This window comes from Mesoplodon densirostris, chromosome 18 (genome assembly GCF_025265405.1).
Source record: "Mesoplodon densirostris isolate mMesDen1 chromosome 18, mMesDen1 primary haplotype, whole genome shotgun sequence".
Taxonomy (NCBI): domain Eukaryota; kingdom Metazoa; phylum Chordata; class Mammalia; order Artiodactyla; family Ziphiidae; genus Mesoplodon; species Mesoplodon densirostris.
In genome coordinates, this window is record NC_082678.1 from 46,720,887 (window position 1) to 46,746,878 (window position 25,992).

General features: G+C 48.7%; 2 protein-coding genes across 2 annotated transcripts in view; one reads left to right on the top strand and one right to left on the bottom strand.

Moving 5' to 3' along the window:
• The window catches only part of ITGAE (integrin subunit alpha E), a 56,697-nt gene that overhangs the window by 26,968 nt on the left and 3,737 nt on the right, over positions 1-25,992 (top strand). The window contains exons 15-29 of the mRNA XM_060082800.1: positions 605-841; positions 1,869-1,999; positions 3,565-3,695; positions 4,904-5,067; positions 6,478-6,606; positions 9,846-9,919; positions 13,351-13,483; positions 15,544-15,642; positions 16,210-16,289; positions 16,995-17,072; positions 17,593-17,656; positions 17,737-17,844; positions 21,254-21,310; positions 21,627-21,722; positions 23,199-23,294. Of these exons, the coding sequence (XP_059938783.1) occupies positions 605-841; positions 1,869-1,999; positions 3,565-3,695; positions 4,904-5,067; positions 6,478-6,606; positions 9,846-9,919; positions 13,351-13,483; positions 15,544-15,642; positions 16,210-16,289; positions 16,995-17,072; positions 17,593-17,656; positions 17,737-17,844; positions 21,254-21,310; positions 21,627-21,722; positions 23,199-23,294 (1,677 nt within the window). The remainder of the gene's footprint in view (positions 1-604; positions 842-1,868; positions 2,000-3,564; positions 3,696-4,903; positions 5,068-6,477; positions 6,607-9,845; positions 9,920-13,350; positions 13,484-15,543; positions 15,643-16,209; positions 16,290-16,994; positions 17,073-17,592; positions 17,657-17,736; positions 17,845-21,253; positions 21,311-21,626; positions 21,723-23,198; positions 23,295-25,992) is intronic.
• On the bottom strand, positions 18,080-21,068 carry HASPIN (histone H3 associated protein kinase). The gene has a single exon (XM_060082546.1). It carries the CDS (start codon positions 21,045-21,047, stop codon positions 18,702-18,704), a length of 2,346 nt encoding a protein of 781 aa, XP_059938529.1. The 5' UTR covers positions 21,048-21,068; the 3' UTR covers positions 18,080-18,701.

Sequence of the window (25,992 nt, forward strand, 5' to 3'; positions counted from 1 at the left end):
TGACAGAGGCTGGGAACGCCCCGGCCCTGCCTTGCACCAGAGGGCGGTGATGGGGAGCTCAGGGTGGATGGCAGCCTGGTGGGGCGACTGCTCCCCTCCATCCCCTCCCCCACTTTCTTACTTTCCCCACCCATCATCTCATGTTGATGATGATGACATCGCAACTAGCTGCACGGTTGACAAAGCACATCCTGTCTGTGATCTCCCTTGTTTCTCACAGTAACTATGGGAGGTAGCTGTTACTCCCATTTTACAGATGAGAAAGTTGAGGCTCAGTGATGTTGAGACTTGCTCCAGTTTACAGAGCAAGTGTGTGGTGGAGCCAAGGCGAGAAGCCAGGCCTCCTGATCGCCACCCCAGTACCCCAGTCATGGGAGCAGATGAGTGCAGCTCTTGGTCCTGAACTGCAAGGCAGGAGGACCCCAGCTTCACCACCCACTCACTGTGCAGACTTGGGAAGGTCTCTTGCCTCTTCTGAGCCACAGACTCCCTCCCTGCTGGAGAATCAGAATCAACAAGTCCTTGAGCATGCTTCCTGGGGTGGCAGTGGGGTGGGCACCCCGCATCCCTGTCTTGAGGGCTGAGCTGCCTCTCTGCCTTACAGGATGGTTCCTTCTCCTTGGTACGCACGCTGAGTGGGCGCCCCGGGTTACCTTATGCGCGATTTGGCTTTTCCATGGCGACAGTGGGGGACATCAGTCAGGATGAGCTCATAGATGTGGCCATCGGGGCCCCCCTGGAAGACTTTGGGGCAGATGATGGTGTAGGCTTCGGCAGCGTGTACATCTACAATGGACACTCTACCAACCAGCTGGTTGACCTCTCTACCAACCAGCCCCAGGTGATCCGCAGGGCTCTCTCTTTCCTCTACTCTGGGACTCGGACCTTCCCCAGATGTGATGGCCTGAGTCCCAAGCCAACTCCAGTCCTAAGTGCCAGGCAGGTCCCAGGGGGTTGAAGGACAGAAGTCACTTGGAGGTTCTCACCTCAGACCCTTCCAGTGGGGCTGGAGGTTGTGGCAACATCCATGTACTTTCCTGGCCTGTGACTCCCTCCTTCTTTGGCATTCCTGACCATGGACCTGCCTCAGATCCTCTTTCCTCTCTCTGTCCCTTCTCTGGCTCCTGTCTCCCACCCAACCCCTCCCCCCACCCCAAGCCTAGCTCTCACCCCCCAGGAATCCATTGCCAACTTCCACGCTACATCTTTTATGGGCACTTTCACTCACATCCAGCTGCAGTTTCTCTCCAAGCTTCAGTCCTGTGTGTCCAGCTGCTCCTGAGCCCCTCACCTGCATGGCCTCCAGCATCTCACTCTCAGGATGCCCAGCTGAAAGCATCCTCTTCCCCTAGACCTGCTGCTCCTCTGGGCCCTACCCCTCCACTGCTCACAGCAGAAACCCAGGCTAATCCCAGACCTCAGCTCGGCCTGTCCGCCTCTGCCTCCTAAAGATCCTACCGTCTCCCAAATCCAGCCCCTCCTCTCCATCCCCGCCACTCCTGCCCTGGCCTCTTCCTCTTCCCCATCTTCCACCCGGTGCTTCAGTGGGTGTTTCTGAAATGTAGTTCAGGGCCACGCTCGCCTCAGCCCCACAGGAGGACTGCTTGTGCCCAGTACTCCCTGTGCCCACTGCACTGACCCCTGACTGTTTCCTGGGACGACCCTACTCTTCCCCAACCCCTGCTCTCCTTACTCTCCCTGCCAAGCCCCGCCCCCCTTCAAGCGTCCCTGGGAGAACCTTGATGTTTTCTTTCCAGTTCCTCAGCTGAGGGCTCCCTGGGGTGGGGACAAAGGCTAATCTGCTGATTGAATTAAACCAAAAGGAAACCCCTTTACCTCCCTGACACCTTGTGTTTCTCGATCCACAGAGGATCAGAGCCTCAGTGGTGGCCCCAGGACTCCAGTACTTCGGCACATCGGTGGCAGGTGGCTTAGATTTCAGTGGCGACGGCCTTGCCGACATCACTGTGGGCGCTCTGGGCCAGGCGGCTGTGCTCCGGTAGGGGTCTGCTCTGCCTTCTGGCAGCTTCACCCAGTTGCCCTGCCCTAAGTGACCTCCTGAAGGCACCAGGCACTGATGGGAGGGAGTAAGTGCAGTGGTTAAGTGGTCCTCTTTGCTTGCACTTAACAGTGTGCCCTTGGGCAGAATTTCTAAGTCCCAATTTTCTTATCTATAAATGGGAATAACAATGCACCTACCTCACAGAGTTATGAGGACTGAGAGGATCAATGCAAAGTATTTAGCACGGTGCTCAGTGATGGCTGCTATTATTACTATTATTAATTTCAGAGCTTCTGTGCTCTATCCCTAAGTGAGTGATCTAGTCCCATGGCTATAAATAATCGGGCAGGGCACCAATCTGCCCTGTGCTCTCCGCGAAGCTCCAGACTCGGCTGTTTATTCAAAACAAAAAAGGGGGACTTCCCTGGCGGTCCAGTGGTTAGGACTCAGTGCTTTCACTGCAGAGGACATGGGTTCAGTCCCTGGTCAGGGAACTAAGATCACGCAAACCCCATGGGGCGGCCAAAAAAAAAAAAAAAAAGGACTCACTCCCACCCACCCTTCATTCTCCCCACCTGCCCCTCCCCGGGCTTCCCATCTCAGCAAGGGGTGCCATTTGTTCAGGATAAAAACCCAAGAGTCAGCCTTGATCCCTCTTTTTCCTTTCCCTGCCGTCCCATCAACAAGTTCTTCTTGCCTCTGCCTCCAGAGTACTTCCTAGTAGTTCATGACCTTGTCACCTCTCGCCTGGACCACTGCCATGGCGTCCTTCCCTGCTGCCACTCCCTGTGCTCCGTTCTCCACACAGCAGCCAGAGAGACCCTTTCATTCTGCTGCTCAAAACCCCTCAGTGGTTCCCACTTAGAGTAAAATCGAAATTCCTTACCATGGCCTGGCCCTGCAGACCCCTCCATCCCTGCCACTAGTTACTACTCTCTGTCTCACTAATTGTGCCCCAGTTATGCTGACTTTTGTGTTCCTCAAACAAAGCAAACTCATTCCTACCACAGGCCCTTTGTATCAGCTGTGCTTTCTGCCTGTAATGCAGTTCCCCTAGATCTTCACAGAATGGGCTCTTTCTCGGTAACAGAGCTCAACTTAAATGTCTCCTCATTTGTGAGGCCATCCCTGACCACCAGCTAAGTAGCCCCCAGTCTCTATTACCTTATCCCATTTTATTTATTTAGTTAGTTATTTTTTGGCCACATTGCACGGCATGCAGGATCTCAGTTCCCTGACCAGGGGTCAAACCCGGGCCCCCTGCAATGGAAGCACGGAGTCTTAACCACTGGACTGACAGGGAAGTCCCAATCCTGTTTTATTTTTATCATAGCATTTCCTGTACATAGGATTTTCCTGTTTCTTCTTGTTTATTTGCTTGTTGTCTGTTTTCCCACTAGAGCAGGGCTTATCTCTTTCCCTATAGTATCCTGAAGACTCAGAACAGCACTTGGCATAAGAGAGGTGTTCAATATATATTCACTGAATGAAGGAAAGAGCTCAGGCACTGATCCAGAAGTCCTATGGTCCCTTCTCATGGTCCTCTTTGCTGTCTTGTTTAGCTCAAGACCTGTGGTTCGTCTGAAGCTGTCCATGACCTTCACCCCCAAGGCACTGCCCATTGGCTTCTACAGCAACGTGAATGTGAATTTGTGTTTTGAAATCAGCTCTGTGTCCCCAGCTGCTGAGTCAGGTAACAGGCAGCCTAGCTGACCCATCCAGTGCTGTGGTCAGTCCCTTCTGGCTTCAGTGGGGGGCAGGAAAAGAGGGCTGGGTGGGGGCGGGGTGTTATGAAATCCCTCTATTAGACTTTAGCTCCTTTGACCTTAGGTTCAGTTTAATGGGAACCACCCCGGAAAAGGGTGATCTGCTGTCAAGTCCACACTCTGAAGGGGTCTCTCTGACCCTGTTGGGAAAAGGGGCACTGGATCCCTTCCTTGGGTTGAAGGGTTGAGTTTCTGAAAGAAGACTCAGAAAAAGGCCAGCACTTCTCCATCTCCACCTACTGTGCCCACGCCTGTGCGTGTGTGTGTAGGGCTCCCGAGGAGTGTCTGTCCTCTTTCTCCCTGATTTACATCTTCTTCCCTTCCCTGCTCACCGTGTCTCCCTGGCCCAGGGGGATTGGATAACCTGCCGGAGGCCTGGTCTCCCTTCCCATCCCCTTAGTTGGCACTGGTTGGGAGAACTTCCAGAAGGCATGGCTTTCACAGCCCAGGTACTCACTGCCAACCCAAGAGATCCCTGCCAGAACAGTCCCCCAGCAACCGTCCCCAGGGCTTAATCTCTCAGTAACAATCCTGGAGATGTCTTCCTGCAGGTCAGAATGTGCTCTCCCAGGTGGGCTGGCTTTACTGCAAGAGTCCATGATCAAATCTGTTAATTAGAAAAGGGCAGGCCTATCGGTTCCAGCTGTATAGGCTGAAAGGTTCAGGCCACAGAGCCCGAATGGCAGCTGCTGGGTGGCTGTGTGACACTGGGAGGGTGTCTTTCACTCTCTGGGCCCTGGTTTCTTTTCTCCACAGTAAGGGAGCTGGCCCAGGTAGTCTACAAGGTGCTTCCAGCTCTACTATCCTCAGGTTTTACTCTGTGGTTTCTCTCTCCATTCCTTGACTTTTTGCTCCTCCTCATTTCCCCCCTCAATACCAGCCTCCTCCCTAAGCGCTTCTTCCCCTAGGGAAGACTGACTCAGCCCCTGGGATGTGCTGCTCCAGGTTTGGGGCTGGCGCACTGAGGGACCCTAGCTGGGTGCCAGAAGACATGAGAAAAGTACCTTTGAAATGAAGAAGAAACCTGGGGAAGTGCCTACATGGGGGCACCACTCACGAGGGACTCATGGGAGGGCCCTCTGTCTGGGGCTTGCCCACCCCAGTCTCATCAGGAAGACCTGGTCTTCATTCCCAGGCCTCAAAGAGACCTCTCTGAACTTCACTTTGGACGTGGATGTGGTGAAGCAGAGGAAAAGGCTGCAGTGTTCAGATGAGAGGCTGTGTCAGAGCTCCCTTAGGGAGTGGGGCACGGGCCCCCGCCTCTGTGAGCCCTTCCTGCTGGTTCCCACAGAGGGACAGGTAAGTGGAGGAGTTTCCCAAAAAGTCTAGAGGGGTCTGTATTGTTGAGAAAAGAACTGAGGTGCATGCAATGAAGCACACGTACCCATACACACAAATGAGGCAACTGAAATAATCATAATAGATTAAGAACCAGATGATGGGGGAATTCCCTGGCGGACCAGTGGTTAGTACTCTGTGCTTTCACTGCTGAGGGCCCGGATTCAATCCCTGGTCAGGGAACTAAGATCCCACAAGTGGCGGGGTGCGGCCAAAAAAAAAAAAGAACCACGTGATGGCGTGGGAGGTGGGAGGTGGGAGTTATGGTACCAGAAATCCAAATTAAAGAAACCTACCAAGGGACTTCCCTGGCGGTCCAGTGGTTAAGACTCCTCACTTCCACTGCAGGGGGCGTGGGTTCGATCCCTGGTCGGGAACTAAGATCCCGCATGCTGTGCAGAGTGGCCAGAAAAAAAAGAAACCTACCAAAATCGAACACTAAATAGATCTCTGAGCTTCCTAGAAACTGGACAAAAAGAGAAATTCTCTAATTGCTGACATTTTTCTTGGTAATAAATTGGGAATAACAGGGCTCCCTCCCGCACCTGATAATAAAAGTGGGGCAGAGGGCCCTTGCGTGAGTCAACATCAGAAAACCTGCACGAGAAAAAGGAGAAATAGAAAGACAAAAGCTGTGATTTACAAAAGTTTACTCCTGACAAGTGTGCCTAGAGACATGAAAAATGTATTTGTCGGGACCCAGAGCCTGACAGGACCCAGAGTTGTGGACCTAAAAGGATCATTTATTCCAATAAACTCGTGAATTATGCTTCTGACTACACATCTGTTCCCATGTCTGTTGATTGTTAAATGGATTGAGAACGAGTTTCTAGCAAATCTATGGCTTCCTTAAATGCAAGCATAACTACCTTTTCTACCTGGGAATCGTGCTCACCTACTCTCAGGTGTTCAAAGCTCCCACCTGGCAAAAAGTCTCAATAAACAAAGAGAATGGCAAACAGCATCCCAGGCCATCTCCTGGTCTTCAGTTTTTATTTCTCTAGTATATCCTCTGTGTTGCTTGGAGAAAGATCTTGGTAAACACAGATGTGACTGTGACTCTTCCCTTTCGTGGCTCCCCTCTGTACTCCGAATAAAGCCCAGGCCAGTTTTTAACTCCTAATGGCCAGAATCCCGTTGTGATTGGGGCAGGAACCCTAAGGAGTTACGATGCCCGAGGCCATGGCAAATCAAGGGAGATTTTCCCAGTGCTCTTGGCAGCCTGGCTTATTTGGAAGAGGCTTAGGAATCCTGGCTTACCACTTTCATTGTTTATTTCTTATTGTGACTACATCAAAGTTAAAGGTATTCTCCTTGTCATCTTCTCCCCCACATCCAACTCCAACCCTGCATTCCTTGGTGACTCTGCAGCTCTGTCAAGAGGACTGCTTCTCCAACATCAGTGTCAAGGTCAGCTACCAACTGCAGACCCCTGAGGGCCGGAGGGACCATCCCCAGCCTATCCTGGACTTCTATGCTGAGGCCTCTGCCATCTTCCAGGTGACTCAGCTAGGACCAGACTCTCCTGGGAGCCATCCCCCTAAAAGTACCTGCTCCCCTATCTTCAAAGAACGTTAAAGTTGGGAGGGTCTTCAGACAGCATTTAGGCCCCTCACTGTACACATGGGGTTATAGAGTTCCTGAGATGGTGTTAATTTGCCCAGGACCTCACTGGTGGGTAATACACGTCTCCAAACCACTCCCAAGGCTCGTTCTTTTATGTTCACAAAAAGTGCCTGCTACATATTTAATGAAACGTATGAATACATTACCCACCTTGGCAAGAGTCTCTGATAACGGTGTAGTGAGGGTCCTGTGTGGGGACTGGACTGGAGCCCACCTCCCCCGCGCTGCAGAGAGGATGCCCTTTGGCATACCTGCCTGCCCAGGTCCTGCCCAGGCCTTCAGGCTGAATGGCCCACCAGACCTATACCCTAGCAGATGGATAGTGTCCAAAAAACTTTTCTCATAACTACAGGAAATCAGAGAGGGAAAAAAAACAGTAAAATTTCTTTTTTTTTTTTTTTTTCTTTTTTTTTTTCTTTTTGCGGTATGCGGGCCTCTCACTGTTGTGGCCTCTCCCGTTGCGGAGCACAGGCTCTGGACGCGCAGGCCCAGCGGCCATGGCTCACGGGCCCAGCCGCTCCACGGCATATGGGATCCTCCCAGATCGGGGCACAAACCCGTATCCCCTGCATCGGCAGGCGGACTCTCAACCACTGCGCCACCAGGGAGGCCCTAAAATTTCTTGATTCTATGATATCTAAGGAGGTTTTGTTCCCACTCAGGCCCTGGCCCCCTGGGGTATTCTGTCAGTATTCATTTAGACAGTCTTATGGGGTACAGAAAAATCAGCAGGATCAAAGAAGTGATAACATGAGCATTGAAAAGTAATAATTACAGTTAGCTGGAATGCATTGAACCTCCAAAAATAAAAATAAGCCAAAAGTAGTTCATGCTGGCACAGAAAAGCTTCAGGTAGCAGAAGTATATTTCTAGGTAATCATAGGACACTCACAACTGTCCAATATTTGTACAAGAATGCTCTATATTCAGTCATATAAGCCTTTAGCTCCAGTTTCGATTAACACCCAATGCATCAATCACGAATGGTAAATAGAAATAAGAGAATAATGTAATCAGGGTGACTGTTCCTATTGCTTGTCTGCCCAGGAAGAGGGAGAATCAGGTTCCTGATGAGCAAAGATTCTCATTTTAATTTTTTAGGCAAATTTATTTTAAATTTATAATAGTATATCAATTTTCTAAATTTTTAAAATTTGGCATTGACAGATGGTTCAGAAAAGACTGGGAGAACTAATATAATAAAGTTTTGTCAATAAGCAGATTATCACTAATTATATATATTCTGTTTTAAGAAAACTTTAGTTTGAAATATTTTGCTTACTAAAAAGTTAGAATTGTCCAAAGAATTCCCATCCTTTATCCAGATTCCCCAAATGTTAACATTTTAACCTTTTATCACATTTGCTTTATTCTCTGTCTCTCTCTCTATATATATATAAAATCTCATATATATCTTACATATATACATATGTAGTCTCAGAAATTTATATTTCTGAACCATTTGAGAGTTAGTTACAGGTATGATGCGTCTTGACTCCCAATACTTCAATATGTATTTCCTAAAAAACAAGGACTCTCTCTTACATAACCACAGTACAATGATCAAAATCAGGAAATTTACAATGATGAAATACTATAATCTACAAACTTTATTCAAATACCACCAGTTGTCCTATTAATGTCCTTTTTAGCAAAAGAAAAAAATTTTTTTCTGGATCAGGATAATTCATTACTTTTGTTTAGTCTCCTTTAATCTCGAATAATTTCTCAATCTTTCTTTGTCTTTAATGACCTTAACATTCTTGAAGGGTACAGGCCAGTTATACTGTAGAATGTTCCTCAACCTGACTTTGTCTGATGATTCCTCATGGTTAGATTCAGGTTATGCATTTTGGGCAGGAATATCCCAGAAATGAAGTCTCATCCCTCTAAGTGCATCATATCCTAGGCACATCATGTTAATTTGTCCCATTCCTGGTGCTATTTCCCTTTGTAATTAATAAGTGTCTTATGGGGAGATGCTTTGAGATTATGCATATATCCTGTTTAACATCCATTCAGGATTCTTACCTTAATCAATTATTAGTTTGATGGTTTGGCAAAGAGGTTTTAAAACAATTATCCCACTGATAAAATGGATGAGGAGAAATGATTTGGTGTTAGGTTAGGCACATAGATGTTTCCAGAGAATGAGTTCTAGCTGGGAGCTTAGGGTGTTGTAATCCTGCTGAAAGAGATCAGGCTGCTTGGCTGTATTAAAAACAAAACTAAAAAAACCTGCCCCCAGTTGTTGACCCAGTCAGATAGAGCTCCAAGCTCTGACTTCTGCGAACTGCATCTCCCTTCCCTGGGAAGCAGATGGTTTTCTTTCTAGCTCTGGGCCCCCACTCTAGCTCCAGGTCATGGAAACAGTCCTTGCTGCTGTTTAATAAAGCTGCTGCGATGGTCACTGGCTGCTGGGAAGATAAATGCAGAGATTCCCCAGTTAGAGAGCTGGCTGTGGTTCCTTCAGAATAAAAAAATAGACCAGCTCCTTTAGAAAACTTGATTTTTCAGCCTGAGCTGGAGCTTTTCAACCTTGACTGGGCCTTTTGGACCCAGTGCGACTTTCTGAATTTGTTTGGTGTAGGCAAGATCGCAAGGGGGAATATTTAACCTACAGAGAAGACTAGCCGTGGGGGTAGAGGACCTCACGGGACTGGACCTTGACAATATTTGGTTAGGTGCCCCCTTTTGTCCCCTGCTGTTCCTGCTCTACTTAAGAGGACTAAGGAAGCCTTTCTTCACCTGGGTTTTCCTCCCCCAAATGTTCAAAATAGTGAGTTGTGAGTGTTGCTGCTTAATTAGCATAATATGAAAGTGACAGGCACTCCCACCGTTTCACAAAGGTCGCCCCATTTTTGACCTTGGCCAGTGGCCTGACGCATGGTACCTGTGTTGCAGGACCAAGCACATCCCCGTCCCTGACAAGCCCAGGAATGTCACGGTCATAGCTCTCACGGCCATGTGGACACAACCCTAGCCTGCCAGCCTTCACCTGCACTTCTCAGAGTCAGCAGGAGGGACAGGAATGTCCTAAGGAGAAGATCATGAAGCAAGGTGGGGATGGCGGGGTCCCTGGGCTGATCCTGCCCCTCTCTGTCTGGTTACAGCTGCCCTACGAGAAGGCCTGCAAGAATAAGCTGTTTTGTGTTGCTGAGCTACAGTTGGCCACCACCCTCTCACAGTGAGTGGAATCCAGTCGTCACGGTTTCTGCAGTTAACTTCCTCCTGAAGGCTTACCTGGGCAAACCCCTCACCAGGACGGATCGCTCACTTCCTCCCGCTTCCCCTCATGGCCCACAAAGGGCTTCTGCACATATTATCTCTTGCTTCCCCACCCACCCAATGAGGGAGGCAAGACAGAAATTTGTATTCCTATTTTATAGATTAGGCAACAGACTCAGTAGTTGAGGGCCTGTGTGGGGTCACATGATCATTGGGTAGACTTACACCCAGGCCTCTGGACATCCTGGACAGCGCTGTTTTCGTTAACTCAGTGTGTCTCACTCCTAGGACCACCTCAGTTAGAGGTAACCTCTTCCCTGGCTCACCTCTTAACCAAATTACTTAATTCATTGCATATTTATGGAGCATCTCCTCTGTGCCCAGCACTCTAGGTGCTAGAAATACATCAGCAAACAGCACACAAAAATCCCGGCCCTCCTGGTGCCTTTAGGGGGAGAAGATAATAAGTCAACTTTGTGTTGATGAGATGTATCAATACTGTGAAGAGAAAGAAAGCAGGGAAGGTGGGACGGAATGCCGGGGGGAGGTGGGGTGGCAGTTTTAAATAGAGTGGTCAGGAGAATGTTCACGGAGAAGGTGACATTTGGGTGCATGCAAGAGGAGGTGGAGGAATGAACTCTGCGGGTGTCTGAAGGAAGAGCACCTGCAAATGCCCTGGAGATGGGAGGAAGAGCCAGGACACCAGCATGGTTGCAGTAGATGAGGGAGGGAGAGGTCATGTGAGGGGAGGAAAGGTCATACGTGGCTGCATCTCCATGAGGACTTTTACCGCAAGCTGAGAAGTCAGAGGAATGACATGACCATGCACTTTAACAGGATCATTCTTGCTGCTGTGTTGAGAGTAAATTGTAGGAGCAAAAGTGGAGGTGGGGCAATAGTAGAGAACTATTGTAGTAACTCGGGTGAGAAGTGATGTGACTTAAGCCAGGGTGGTAGCAATGAAGGTCGTTATATTTTGATGTTAGAGCCCAGAGGATTGGATGACAGATTGGATGTGGGGAGTGAGAGAAAGAGACGGGTCTAAGAAGTCTTTCAACGCTTCAGCCTGAGCATCTAGAACTGTGCTGTCCAATACAATAGGCTCTGGTCATACTTGGTTATTTAAATTGAAATTAATTAAAATTAAATTTTAGTTCCTTAGTTGCACTAGGCCCATTTCATGTGCTCAGTATCCGCATATGGCTAGTGATATTGGAACAGCACAGAATAGGTCATTTTCATTACTGCCAAAGTTCTATCGGACCACACTGCATTCTAGAATGATGGTGACGTCAAGAACTGAACTAGGGGAAGCTTTTGGAAGAATTGTGCTGGAAGGCAGGGTGGGGAGGAAGAGATCATGAGTTTGGTTTTGGACACGCGCTGGTCTTCAAATGCCTTCCCTGACTCCTAGTGCTGTGTGTGTAGCATGGCACTGATGGCCAGTTGGCCGGAGTTGGCATCTCTGGGGGAGAGCACTGTTCTCTGAGTCCCGGGAAGCCTTCCATGGACATTTGCAGGACTTGTGTTTCAGATGTGGATGGCTTAGCGCTGCCTCCCTCAGTCACTGAGGATCCAGTTCCACGCTTTTGAGTGCTTTGGAAGCCAGCGTAACAAGGACCCGCAGTTGTTTCTAACAGGGAATTAATTACAGCCAAGAAAGCCCTCCCAGCCACGTCCTTGTGAAGTAGACAGTGAAACAGCTGGCCCTACATCACCCCCTAGTGTTCACAGCCAGCAGTCTCTTCTCTTTTCAAAAGTATTGAACCTAATCCTTAGCATGCGAATGTCTCAATGGCTTTGACCTTTTTTGTGGACATGGGTCTCCTAAAGAATCTAAGGGAGACCTCAGAGCTTTCTCCCTAGAAGATCACACTTGCATACATTGGGGTTTGCATTTGGGGCCCTCTGAAACTGCCCCGGCCCTCAGGTTGAGAACCCCTGGTAAATATTCCAGTGACTCTCAGATCTCTCTCCTGGGCTCTAGAACAGGATACCTTACTGACATTTCAACATCTCTGCCTTCCTATCCTCTGGGCACCTCTCATCATGCCCTGGACTGAACCCGTCTGATCAACTTCCGCCCTCTGGTCTTCCCCCTGTGTTCTCTCCCTCATGACTAGCCCCACTTGGTCACCCAAGCTGGAAACTCAGGAGGCATCCTCGACTCCTCTCTCTTTTGTGCTGCTTTGCAAGCACGGCCTTAGCACCTCTGGTTTCTAACCCCTCCCCATGCCCACTCCTACTGTCTGATTTCAGGCCTGTGTCATCTCCCAGACGGATCCCCACACAGGCCCTGCCTCTGCCCCCTCTAGCCCTCCAATCTATCCTCTTCTCAGCTGTGATAAAAACAAAAACAACACAACAAGACACAGGTCACATTACTCTGGAGAGCTGCACGTTCCATCTTTGAACCTTTCAGAGGGTTAGAAAGTTTTCTTTGTTAATATGTTTCCCTGTAGGTCTCAATTACTGAGGGGCCCCATGGTGCCTCAGCGGATAGAAAGAAGCACTTACATGTCCCCAAGTCTTATCCAGGCTGAACAGATTCATGTTTTAACCCACAGCCTTTTTTTTTTTGCTGTACGCGGGCCTCTCACTGTTGTGGCTTCTCCCGTTGCGGAGCACAGGCTCTGGAAACACAGGCTCAGCGTCCATGGCTCATGGGCCTAGCCGCTCCGCGGCATGTGGGATCTTCCTGGACCGGGGCACAAACCTGTGTCCCCTGCATCGGCAGGCGGACTCCCAACCACTGCGCCACCAGGGAAGCCCCCCACAGCCTTTAAATTGGAAGGACCGGGATGATTTTGTGGGTGGGAAGGCTGAGGCCAAGACAGGGGCAGGGGCAGCGTCTGTCCCCTGTGTGCTGTTTCTCCCATGTCGAGCAGGGTGTCTGGCCCAGAGAAAGTCTTCTGTAAACGTATGTGAGCTGGATGAATTTGTGTCACGAAGTACGTTGCCTGGGGTCACAGTGCGTTGGTGGTAGAAAGAGGGTTTAGATCCAATTCTCCCAACTCCCTTTTGAGGCTGCTGGACCTCAGGCAAGTTAGTTAGCCTCCCTTGGCTTCTGTTCCCTTCTCTATAGAACAGAGAGCAACCGTACTGTTTCATAGGGTTATTACGAGGATTAACTGAGCGTGTGAAGCATTTAACACAGTCCTTGACACATGGTAAACATTACATGAATGGTCATGTCACACAGCAGCCGAGGTATGGAAGTCCAGCTGTTTGCTTATGTTGAGAGGAAGAAAATCTAGGCTAAATGTAGCTAAATGTATCCTTTAAGCAATTTATCTAAGAAGGTAGTTAAAAAGGTGCTGTTGTATTGCACTGAGGTTTGTACAGATTAAATAAACTGGTAACATTTATCTATTTGCCTACCCTCTGCAGGCAGGAATTGGTGGTGGGTCTCACAAAGGAGCTGAGCATGAACATTAGCCTAACTAACTCTGGGGAAGATTCCTACATGACAAGCATGGCTTTGAATTACCCCAGAAACTTGCAGTTTAAGAGGATACAAAAGGTAACTATGACAGCAGTTTGGGAACCACACTGCTCGTGGCTTTCCCTCTGGCATACTTGCTTTATTACGGCAACCTCCTAACTCTGCCTCCGGCCTCACCCTGGTCCATCCAGTAAGTGATTATTAACTAGATGGATCCCCCCCTCTAATCCAACTATATGCCATGGATCCAATCATGTCATTCTCTGCTTTAAAAATCTTCAGTGGTGCTATTTTGCTGCCTAATCACTCCTTTTGCTTGCAGCCTTTCTTTTTTTAAAAGAATAAATTAATTTATTCATTTTTGGCTGCATTGGGTCTTCGTTGGTGCACGCGGGCTTCCTCTAGTTGCGGTGAGCGGGGGCTACTCTTCATGCAGTGTGTGGTCTTCTCATTGCGGTGGCTTCTCTTGTTGTGGAGCGTGGGCTGTAGGCGCGCAGGCTTCAGTCTTTGTGGCACGCGGGCTCAGTAGTTGTGGCTTGTGTGCTCTAGAGCGCAGGCTCAGTAGTTGTGGCACACGGGATTAGTTGCTCCGTGGCATGTGGGATCTTCCTGGACCAGGGCTCGAACCCGTGTCCCCTGCATTGATTGGCAGGCAGATTCTTAACCACTGTGCCACCAGGGAAGTCCCCATGCAGGCTTTCTTTTTGTTTTTTTTTTTTTTTTTTTTTCTTTTTGCGGTATGCGGGCCTCTCACTGTTGTGGCCTCTCCCGTTGCGGAGCACAGGCTCCGGATGCGCAGGCCCAGCGGCCATGGCTCACGGGCCCAGCCGCTCCGCGGCATATGGGATCCTCCCAGACCGGGGCACGAACCCGTATCCCCTGCATCGGCAGGCGGACTCTTAACCACTGCGCCACCAGGGAGGCCCCCCATGCAGGCTTTCTTAACTAGAGTTCTGAGAGAGAAATAATCTCTAATAAAGTAGCTTGGCCTGGAAAGTAAGAGCCTGCTCGGCCTTTCATCAGCCTGGGAGCACAGACTCAAAGCCAGCTGCAAGACACTAGGACACAGTATTTCTCCCAAGGACACCCTGCAGCTGTAAAATATTGTAACACTGAGAAATTTCGTTCCCTAAAATCACAGGCAGTCAGAAACTTTGCTGTTTGAAGTTTTATCTGTAATTATGAAACCATTTTGCTCTTGCCTGGAGAGTCTAAGCCACTTTGACAAAGAGAAGCACTCTCATTTTCCATCTGAGGCTTGGAGCTTCAGATGAAATGTTTCTGGACATAACTTTTCACATTTACCTTAATAGTTTCCAAGGACATGGGTCCCTGAGTCCACTTTGCAGTCCAGACCTGATGCTGAGTGGCCCTTTTACACACAGCCCTGCTTTGTTTTGGGCCTATCAAAACACTGCTTTGTTTACATTTCCCCCTGAACTCCACCTTTCCCCAGAATCCTTTAATAACTATCTTTTCCTTTGTTTGGTGAGATACACCACAGTGCAGTTTTCCTCATTGTAATGAGTCAACAAACCTGGCTTTGTCATACTACGAGTGTGTCCCTAGTGGTCTGAGGCTATCTGGGCTAAGACAGCAACCATTACATGAGAAGAATGCCATGATCTCCTAAGCATCTAGAATGGAACTAGATGCAACATCCTTGGGAGAATTAAGAAAATAGTAGTTACTCAAGTCATTTTCTGTATTCAGTGGTCTGGATGAGGAACCATGGCTGAAAAAGGCTGCATGGCAGTGCTTGGGCTCATGCTGGCCTTCCAGCCCGGCTCAGTACATGAAATCTGCATCGGTCCAAGGCCCAGTTCAAACGTCTCCTTCCCCATGAAGACTCTGAATCCTCCTGGTTGGACCTCATCTTTCTCTACTGCTTTTCTCTGTACTGCTCTCACAGAACCACTCCTTAGGCCTTGTATTTAAATTCCTCAACCATCTAGCATTGAGCCCTTCTGCCCAGCTTGTGAGGGAGACAAGGACAGAGTCTGATTTATTTGTGTCCCTGGCTCCTGGCAGGGCGTCTGGCATGTTGAATTGGTGTGAGGAGACTGCTCCTTTTTTTGCCTTTTAAAATCAATGTCAAAAACAAAACAAAACAAAAACAACGTCTTTTATGTTAACAGCCTCCTTCTCCAAACATTCAGTGCGATGACCCTAAGCCAACTGCTTCTGTCCTGGTCATGAACTGCAAGATCGGTCACCCCATACTCAAGAGGTCATCTGTGAGTCTGTTTTGATTGGCTGACTCTTCTCACTACCCTGGGATTGGTGTCTTCTACTTCCCAGTCTCATTAGAATCTCAGTTGCAGCCTCCACACTTCTCTTTGAGTGCTCAGAGCGGCCAAGCGTGCTCTGAAAGTAGGGAGTGGTGGGGGTGAGGGATACAGCCACAGATAAATGGTTGATGCACCCCAGTACAGCAGAGTGAAGCTGTACTGAGTGGCCCTTTTACACACAGCCCTGGGCCTATCAAAACACAGCCTTGTGTTTTGAAGGAGCATCAGACCCAAAGGTAGGAGTCCCTGATCTGCCACTGATGATCTCTGTGCTGTGGGAAATCTCTGAAGCAGCTTCCTCAACTGTAAAGGGGAATAATCCTGTCTGCCCCACTTACTCCATCTTGACATCGTGAGGCTTAACGTGGAATAACGGACCTTGAAGCATGCTGTGCTACAAAAACATGAGGAGTATGAATTATGTTTCCCAGGTCTGTTTAGTTAGTAGGAAGCAGTTTGAGTTGTGAGTGGTATAAAGGGGAATCAAGTAACCTTTTTTGTTTGTTTAAACAGGCAAACTTTTCATTAGTTTGGCAGCTGGAGGAGAGTGCCTTTCCAAACAGGACAGCCGACATCGCTGTGACAGTCACCAAGTAAGTAATGCCTGTGTCACAGCAGGTCCAGCCTGTAGCCCTGCAAGAAGGCTCCCTCCCATGTGCGTGCGTAATAGCTCTTGCTCCCTCACTGCCCAGGAAGGGGAACCTCACTGAGCCCTGAGAAGGCACGTGTGTCCCTGCTGTGACTTGGCTTTCCCTTCTTGTTATCGAAGATATTTAAAATGTTCTTTTACTGACAAAGTAAAACTATGGTATGGTCTAGAAGAATGAGCTTTGGACTGGAGCTCTAACTTTGGACTGGTTCACTTAACTTCAGAGAAGCTCTGTCTTCTGCAGAACCTCTATGTTTGGGGTAGAGTTGGGTACGGTGTTGGGAAAACTCTCAAAACAGGGGTGATTCTGCCCCCAGGGGCAACGCCTGAAGACACTTGACTGGCACCACTTGGGGCGGGTGCTACTGGCATCTAGTGGTTAGAGGCCTGGAACGTTGTTAAACATCCTACAATATACAGAACAGCCTCTCACGGAGACTTATCTGGCCCCAAATGTCAGAATTATCAAGGTTGAGAAACCCTTTTAAAATCAGTTTCTCTAAGTATGGTCTTCTAGAGCGTCTTCTGCACTCTAATTGCTTATCTCCCAGAGTCTTTTCTGTCTGACCCCCAGTGATCCCAGGAAGTCAAGGTAAGAAGCCATGTGTACAAAGCAGGTGTGCTCTACACTGACATTCTTGTTTCCTAGTTCCAATGAAAGAAGGTCTTTGGTCAGTAAGACCCACAGCCTTCATTTCAAACATGCCTTCATTGCAGTTCTTCCCAAGTAAGTACTTCCAAGGGGCCCACACCTACGGGACAGCTTCAGGCATTTTCTCTTGTGGGTGGAACTTGTGGTCAGGGTAGATGTGGGCATTGCCCTTCCGAGAGGAGGCTGCTTAGAACCCAGGCGCCCAATGACATCTAGGCCACCAACAGTTGGGTCCTAGAAACCCCATGGTCATAATCAAAGGAGGAGCAGTGCCAACTGGTCTTGATACAAAAGGGAACTGATGTGATGCTAAGGAGGGAAGAGAGGGGCTATGGGATTGGGAAGAAAGGAAGGAAAAAAGTAAGGCCACTCTAAGGCATTATAATTAGATACAGAACCAGCCCAAATATACAGAATTCGAATAGTCTAACCTGATCCCAACTGCCCTACCACCACCTTACATTTTGATATTCAGCTTTGACCCCTATCAAAGGGGTCAGGTGCCCTCTGTCCTAGTGTATCCAATTGGTAGCATTGAGGTTTTTTAAAATGAGAAAGGGGCCTTGGGGCCTAACCCATGTCCTCTCAAATGCAGACCATCAGTGACGTACATGAACACAAGCCAGGGGCTTTCCCACCACAAAGAGTTCCTCTTCAATGTAAGTACCGTGCTTGTCATTGCAAAGCCACAGGTGGCAAAGCAACACCAGCCGTGACTTCCCGCTGATTTATTTTGCAGATACATGGGGAGAACCTCTTTGGAGCCGAGTTCCAGCTGCAGATTTGCGTTCCAGTTAAATTACAAGGTTTCCAGGTCGTAAGAGTGAAGAACCTGACCAAGACTCAGGTACATAGAGGCAGTTCTATTTCACCATCACATCTCTTTCCAGAGTGACTGTGGATTCTCAAAGGTATAAAAACTAGAACTCTAGAAAAGGAGTAGAAAAAGATTAGTTAACCTGGGAACATATTTTAGGAGTAAATTACCAAAGTCATGTTCACAAGGAATATTAACCACTCAGCCCTTAAAGCAACATTCCAGTTTTTCTTCCCTTGATGAAAAAATAAGCAAAATTCAAACGTTTTGAGTAGCCATGGAGAAATTTATTTTCCATTTGAAAATCATTGATAAATTCTGCTTCTCTTTGTGACTGGCAAATGAGCTTGATAAACATGTGGCATTTCTCGCACTTCTCCCTATAAACTGCCTACCATCTTCCTTCCCGCTTGCCTTCCAGTCTGTCTGCCCAGGACTCTGCTCTGCTACGGCCTCTTTGCTCTCAGCTGGCTCCTCACCTGTCAAAGCCAGCCTTATGACACCTACAGCAACAGGCTCTGATCGGTGTGACAGCTGAGGCCTTGGGCTTTCCTTTTTTTTTCCTGCTCAGGCTACATAAAGTGTCAAGGTTCAAAAAGGAAAATGTGGAAAGGAATTTACAAAATGGAGTCTGCTGACAGAAAGAGGGCTTTTCAGTTGTGAACACTTGTTCTCATGTATAGTTTATTTTTAAAGAATATTTGTTAAGTTTAAACATTTCAACAAACATTTCAGCTTCCACTTGGAAACAAAATTCTTGTTTGAAAAGCTGATTGGAAACCTGTAAGAACAGGAATCCCACCCTGCTGTGGGGATAGAGGTTAAAAACGGCATCAGGGGCTTCCAGACCTGTGCCCTCTCCTTTGGGGGCGGTCAGCAACCCCAGCTTACTTAAACAGACTGTGCTTGCAGAGCAGGTCTGTGGCAGAGCTGAAGTTCAACATAGTCTGATGGAAATACTTGATCTTTCTCCTCATTTGCTTCAAGGCAGGGGTGTTACCTTTGGTCTTGAAGGTCATTTGTTTCAGGATCTTATCTGTGAGGTAGTGTAGCCAGAGCACGTTGTTATAGGGGTGATATTCGTCCCAGCAGTTGTTGTTTTCCTTCCTCATCAGCCTGTAGATCTCAAACTGGTAGTCACCTTCTCCTGTAAACAGGTCTTGGTCCATGGAAATGTCACAGAAAACCACGATCCCGTCCCGCTCCAAGCGTGACAGGGTGTAGTCGATGATGTTGACCTGTAGCCCTCGGGTGGGGATGGAGCTCGTCTTCCCATTGAGAGTGTAGTGGAGCTCTTTGAGGCTGGTTTTCTTTAAGAGCACGTTCCCCCAGTGCAAATCTCGGTGCTCAAAGTTCAGCGATGCCTCTGCCACTGCAAGGGACGCAGTGATCTGGTGCAGAATGCTCTTTGCAGTGACGATGGAGGACAGTTTCGTTCTCATTTGCTCTAAGTCGATCCCTCCAAACTCAAATTCCAGCACGATGAAGAGCTGGTCTTCCTCAAAAAAGTCAGGCCGGTCATTTGCAGACCCTTTGGTTGAATTATAGCGATCCCAGGCCTGGAGGAGCAAGGGAGGGTAAGATCCTTGAACACAGTGTACTGAGTTCAGCCCAATGAAGCCTTCTGTACGGTTGCGTACCTCATCAGACAAGAGGCTCAACTCTTTGGAGATGATGATCTCTGGCAGGATTTCCTCAAAAGTTTTCTGATGAGCTCCATTGACTAACTTCTGTCCTTCAATAGCAATGATTTTTAGGGCTACAGGTGTGTGGTTAGCAACTGTTTGAAACACTTCGCCAAACACCCCTTCCCCAATCTTCTCACAGCATTCCAGTTTTTCTGAGGAAAGGCAGTCGCTGAAGGGGATAGGACCCTCCTGACTGCATTCTCCATAAACCTTTTCTGCATCGGATGCCTTTTTGTCTGTGGCATGTAGTGTCTTTAAGGGGGTGAGCAAATACATGGAGGAGAAGTGCCAAGGGTACAGGGCACTGTTTGTTCTGTTTGTGACAGGAAGGTGTGAATATTCTGATATGAGGGACTCAGAGAGAGAACTGGCAGTGGTGTAGACACTGCACACTTTTGACACGGCGGTCACCATCTTCTTCTTGTGGAAGCTGAAAGAGGCCCTGGCTTTGGTCCAAGAGCAGGCATTCTGTAAACGAGTCAGGTCTTGGGTGACAAATGAATCTTTTTCCATCTTTTGGCCTTTTTTAAACTGGTGGTGATGGTGGAGGGAGGTTTCTGCCGTCTCTTGATACTTCCTTTTCCGGCTTGGCCCGGTTCTCTCAGGCCTGTTGCTTTTCCCAGGCGCCATACCGCCCTTGCACCCACGGGCCTCCCCGTATTCTATGTGGACAGCCTCCTGAGACCCAGCCTCTCGAGCGGAGTCCTGGTCCGTGGCCCTCTGCTTACCCGCGCTGTGTGAACCTGGGCTCTCCAGCCTCCTCCCCGCCAGTTCCCTGTCACAGCAGGACTCCCGCATATTCTTCCCGTCTAGCCCAAGCTCAGAATCCTCAGGATTTCCTGAGTCCAAAAAGCTACAGAGAGCTGACCTGAGGCTGGCACGGGCTTGGTGGGCCAACCTGGTGAGCCTGCCTCCTGCTGTCTCCGCCTCCTGGGGACAGGGGAGAGGTTCCTGGTCCAGGGAGGCTTCTGGGAGGTGGAGGCCGCTCGGAGCTTCAGAGGCTGCATCCAGAAAGGCGGAGAGGTCGGTAGAGATGCTGCCTCCTGGCGCAGGGGACCCGGGGCCGGGAGAGGCCGGAGAACTAAACAGGGAGGCACTGGTGCCCTGCTCGCCGCCGTCCCTGGGCTGGCCGCACACACTGAGGTCCGGGCTCAGGAGGCCCGGGTGGCCGTTGGGGAAGGGCGGCGGTCCGAGCGGGCCGCAGGGGGTGCTGCACTTCTGCGGGCACCGCGCTCGCAGCCTCAGGCGTCTTGGGGTCGCGGTCAGACTCGGCCGGTCCTTGGAGAGTCGGCCGCGAGCGCGCCTCCGCCGCTGACCCACCGGGCTGCCGGGGAAGTCGGGGTCGTCAGGATCGTCGGAGACGACAGACTGCGAGGGGCCGCCGCCGCTGGCGTCGCTGCTACTGCTGCTGAAGAAACGCTTCTGGTCTTGCGGCGGGAACCACTGCACCGCTGCCTGGCCCGGACGCCGCCGCGGCCCCCCGCCGCCAGCTACCCCATACGTTCGGAAGAGCCGACTCCCGGGTCGCCGGAGTGACGCCGCCATCGCCGGCACCCGCCAGGCAGTTCAAATGCAAACACCGCGAGACTTCTTAGAGACGCAGACCCGTCCGCCGGCTCGCCTGCCCGCCGGGTCCTAGCGCCCGGCCTCGCGGCCGCAAATCACGATGAGTCTCGCGGGAAGTGGGAGAGGGCGAATAACTATGGCGGTTTTGCGTTCTCATTGCGTCGCGGCAATGGGTCTTGTTTCAGGCTCACACTGTGTGCACCCAGAGTCCGGAGCGCGTTTGTGGGAGCGATCTGGTTCAGGTGAGCGCGGTCGTCCGAGAAGCCGGGGCGGGGCGGCAGGGAGGGAGAGGGCCTGAAGCGGGTGACATGAGACGCACGGATTCTACTTTTCCGAGGTTTCCCCTGAAAGCACAGGCGGGGCGGTCCCAAGGCGCCCCTTAGCCTCTACACCGGGTCACGTTTGCCAGGGTTGCGGCTTTGCTCGAGCCAAGTGAGCGCAGAAACTGCTCACACCCTCTATTCCGGGACCTTGAGGTGCTCTGTGTGCCAGGTGTTAAAATTCCCGGCTTTTCCACCCGAAGAGGAATTGTGCCAACTAACACACACCTTCTTCCAGCATGTGGAAGAATGGCATTCAGTGAGCTGTAACGTCACCTCGGATAAAGAAAATGTAACCGTGGCTGCAGAGGTCTCCTTGAGTCAGTCAGAACAGGTACTTGGGATTTGATTATCCTGCTGTTACCCTAAGAAGGATAATAGCATCTCCAAATATAACATGTCCAAAACAGGTCTCTTGATCCAACTCCTATCCCAACCTGTTGCTTACCCACTTACTGAGGGTTACTAACTAGGGTAACTTACTCGGGTTAGTTACTAGGAATTCTAGGAATTACTTGCGACTCCTCTTCTTACATCCCCATATCTGTTCCAGCAGCAAGCTCTGTGATTCTACGCCTCCCCCCACCCAATATATTCTAAATCCATTCACTTCTCTCCATCTCCACTGGTATTGTTGTAGTTCAGGCCACCCCTCTTACTGGGTTTATTGCAGTATCCTCTGCTCTTCTTGCCTCTCCTTTTGCCATGTCCTCTACAAACGTTCTTCATATAACAGCTATGTTTTAAAAGAAAACACTGTGCCACTTACCTGCTTTTAAAAAAAGTTTGAATGCACTTAGATTAAAATCTGTCTTTTTCAGTGGTGTGCAAGGCACCCTATGATCTCGTCTCTGCTTGCTTCTTCAACTTATTCTCCTAGTACTTGCCTCTTTCCTGCTTTTTAAAAAATTTTATTTATTTATGCATTTATTTAATTTTTGGCTGCATTGGGTCTTCACTGCTGCACGCAGGCTTTCTCTAGTTGCAGTGAGCGGGGGCTACTCTTTGTTGTGGGGCGCAGGCTTCTCATTGTGGTGGCTTCTCTTGTTGCAGAGCACAGGCTCTAGGCGCGCGGGCTTCAGTAGTTGTGGCACGCGGGCTTAGTTGCTCCGTGGCATGTGGGATCTTCCCTGACCAGGGCTCGAACCCATGTCCCCTGCATTGGCAGGCGGATTCTTAACCACTGCGCCACCAGGGAAGCCCTTCCCTGCTTTTTATACTCCAGTTTGCCAATATTGTTCTGGCCACAGGATCTTTGTACTTGCTGTTCCTTCTGCATGACACTGCTTTTCTCATAGATCTTCATGTATGTGGTTTCTTCTTACATTTAACTCACATGTTACCTCTTAGGCCTTACCTGATGACTCATTCAAAAGTAGGGACTAAAGTCTAGTTTAACGTCTTGTGATGATCCAGGTGAGAATGATGAGGTCTGAGCTGAAGAAGTAGCAATGAGGATGGAGAAAAAGGGACAGGTGCAAGAGAGGCTAAAAAAAAGAACCATCAACAACTGACTTGGGGCGTGTGGGTAGGTCGATGAGGGTGTGGCATGAAGTAAAGGATAAGGAAGAAGAAGTTGAGGTATAACTGCAGGTTTCTTGCTTGGGTAACTTTGTGGTTGCTGAGGAATACTGGAGAAGGAACACGTTTAAAGGGACAGATGATGAGTGCTGTCCAAGAACAGTAAGTCTGTTTTAAATCAACTATACTCCAATAAAAATTTTTTTAAAAGTTAACTAAAAAAAAAAAAAAATGAACAGTTAAGTCCATGTCTAAAATGTGTTTCGTTTTTTTCTTCCCCATCTTATAGTTACGAAGAGATGTGACTGAGCTGCACATCCTTGGTGAAATATCTTTCAACAAATCTCTGTATGAGGGGCTCAATGCAGAGAACCATAGAACTAAGGTAATCCCTGGCTGTCTTCTCGTTTTCTGGGTGATGTCCTGGGAAAACTGTGCCTGGCCTTAGCGCCCCCGTACAGACGCTTGGCTGTTGCCCTCTTCCTGTTTTAGTCTTATCACCTCTGATCTTGACTCTGCCAGCGACTGCCTCCGTGACCTTGAGTTACTCAGCTTCTGCCTCAGTTTTTCTGTCTCTGAAATGGGGCAACTGAATAAGAGGCCTAAGCAGAGGAAGTCTCAGTTGAAATAACTAGGCTGGAATCAACAGCTGTATATACTTTGATTTGAAAATGTATTATTTTTTAAAATTTCTTAGGTGAGAAATTTTGGGGGAGGGGGTATATAACAACCCTCTTCTTAGTGTGTGGTATCAGTGTTTAGTTACAGTGCTGCACAGTTACAATACTCAGGAATGCATAATTTTTTTATAAGTCTTAGACTAAGTACTAGAACCCTTGGATTCGTTTTGCAGAAGTATGACTGCAAGTCAGACTGACCTTTGTGATCTGTGGGCCGAATACTGTGTGTGCCACCCTGAGTTGTCATTCTTGTTGACACTCACCTAGATGTGCTGCTGGTGTCAGAGATGGTCCATCTGTGAGCTGTGTAGTTAGGCATGATTCAGTATCGGAGGGAATGTCAAGAGGGTGAGGCTGGATCACTAAACATTAGGTCCTCTGATTTCCTCCCTGGAGGAGGGGAAAGGCGCAGTTCTCCAAACATGTCAGGAAAAACATTTCCTTTTATTTTTAAGTATTTCTAATACAGAAAATGATATGGAAGAAAGAGAAGTGCCCCATTATCCCATTGCTCAGATTTTTTTTAAATAGAAAAGCAAGAAAATCCAAGCCTTACACAAAGATCCCAAATCAAAAATAATGGTTCCTTTACTTCCCCCTTTCCACACCCCTGATTCCCTCTTCCCAAAGGGAATTACTGTTAACAGTTTTTTACATACACATTCTTAAATAATTTATGTATAAATTTCCCCCTTTTACTTACTGATGCTTTTATTTCTATAGCATAGAGTCCCCACGATGATTTTCCTTTTTTAAAATTCAGGACCCCAAGAAAAGTATTTATATTTCAGCTGCAAGACACTAGCGCTAATGAGCCATAAAGGCCTCTGTTGTTTATCCAGTGAGGCAGGCAGACCAATGTCAGCGGCCTGGCTCCTTTGAATCTTGTGCTCTATGGTCCCTGTGCTGGGGACGCCTTCCCCTGTGGCTGCCACAAAGTTGCCACTTTCCACTTCTCCCAGCGATATAGTTTCACATGACAGTATACAAAATAGGAAGCCAAGAGGTCAGTAGCAAAAGGAGTTTTTCCTCATTTTTCTTCCCTTTTCTTTCTTTCTTTTTTTTTTTTTTGGCTGTACTGTGTGTGGCACGTGGGATCTTAGTTCCCTAACCAGGGATTGAACCCATGCCCACTGCAGTGGAAGCACAGTGTCCTAGCCATTGGACTGCCAGGGAATTCCAGCCTTCCCTTTTCAAGGACAATTTTCCTAAAAACTCCCAGCAGATAATCTCCTTATAACTTATTAGTGAGAACTAGATCTCGTGTCAGTCCCTGGCAAAGCGGGATGACTTTGTCATGATCAGCTTAGACCAGTCATGACTTCTGAACAAACTAGGAAAGGAGGGAATGGCTGTTGGGTGGGCCACCAAGAGTGTTTGCTACAAGCAGGGGTATTCTGTGTCCTGCTTCTCCCTTCACCTCTGCCAGGACACCTTTAGGGCACTTTAGGAACCTGTGGTTTTGGAAGAGGAAAAAGGGAAGAGGCTTTGAGAAACAGGAGTACTTCTACTCCAGCCTGACATGTTACATTACTGTCATCTTGGGACTTCCTTTCATTACTTTCTGAAACCTCAGGTTCTCAAGTCTTCTCCCCATACTCCCCGCTGCCCCCCACTTTACTCTTCCATGAAGGAAAAAACCAGCTCTCTTCCTGTTCTTCTTCTCTGTTGCGTTGCTCCCTCGCTATTCCCAAGGCCCAGAACTTAAGTTCAGCTTGTATGAGTTAAACAGCGCCTGGAGGGTCAACCCTTGGAAGTGTTTATGACTTAATTGGAAGAGGCCTCAAAGGTAAATTTGTCCAGCCTTCCATCCCATACAGAAATTCTCTCCAAAGCATCCCTGACCTTGGTGCTTGAACACTTGGATGAAGGGAATTCAGTGTTTTGGGCAGGCAGAGATGTCTTGATGGCCTTCTGGCTGTGGTCTGTGTGCTGGGCACAACTTGGGAGGGCCATGTCTGGGGCTCACCTGGGAAGCACATCCCCTGGGTTTTCCACTTGAGCCCTGGGATGGGGAGAGCCTCTGGACAGCAATGCTGGGGTGGCTTCTAATGGAAGGGCTTTTCAGTAGTACACGTGGATGCCATTTTGCATTTATTACTGTGTCACTGACATTAGTCTGGTGAAGAGCAGACCCTTATCTTTGTCATGTATTTCATGTCAGAAAATGTCCTATCAGTCATTAGGCAAGATCAAAAAGAGTTGTCAGAACAGAGTTGGAAGGGACTTAGAAATCATTTTGAAGATGGTGAGCTTGGGGCATACCTGGATGTAGAATTCTTGATTTTCCGTCTTTCAGTGTTCTTTAAAACCTAGAGATCTTAATTTGTTGGGACCCTCTATTAAACTGTCAGAGGCGGGCTTCCCTGGTGGTGCAGTGGTTGAGAGTCCGCCTGCCGATGC

Excerpts from the sequence above, each read along its gene's own strand:
- HASPIN (XM_060082546.1), bottom strand. The coding sequence starts at position 21,047 with ATGGCGGCGTCACTCCGGCGACCCGGGAGTCGGCTCTTCCGAACGTAT.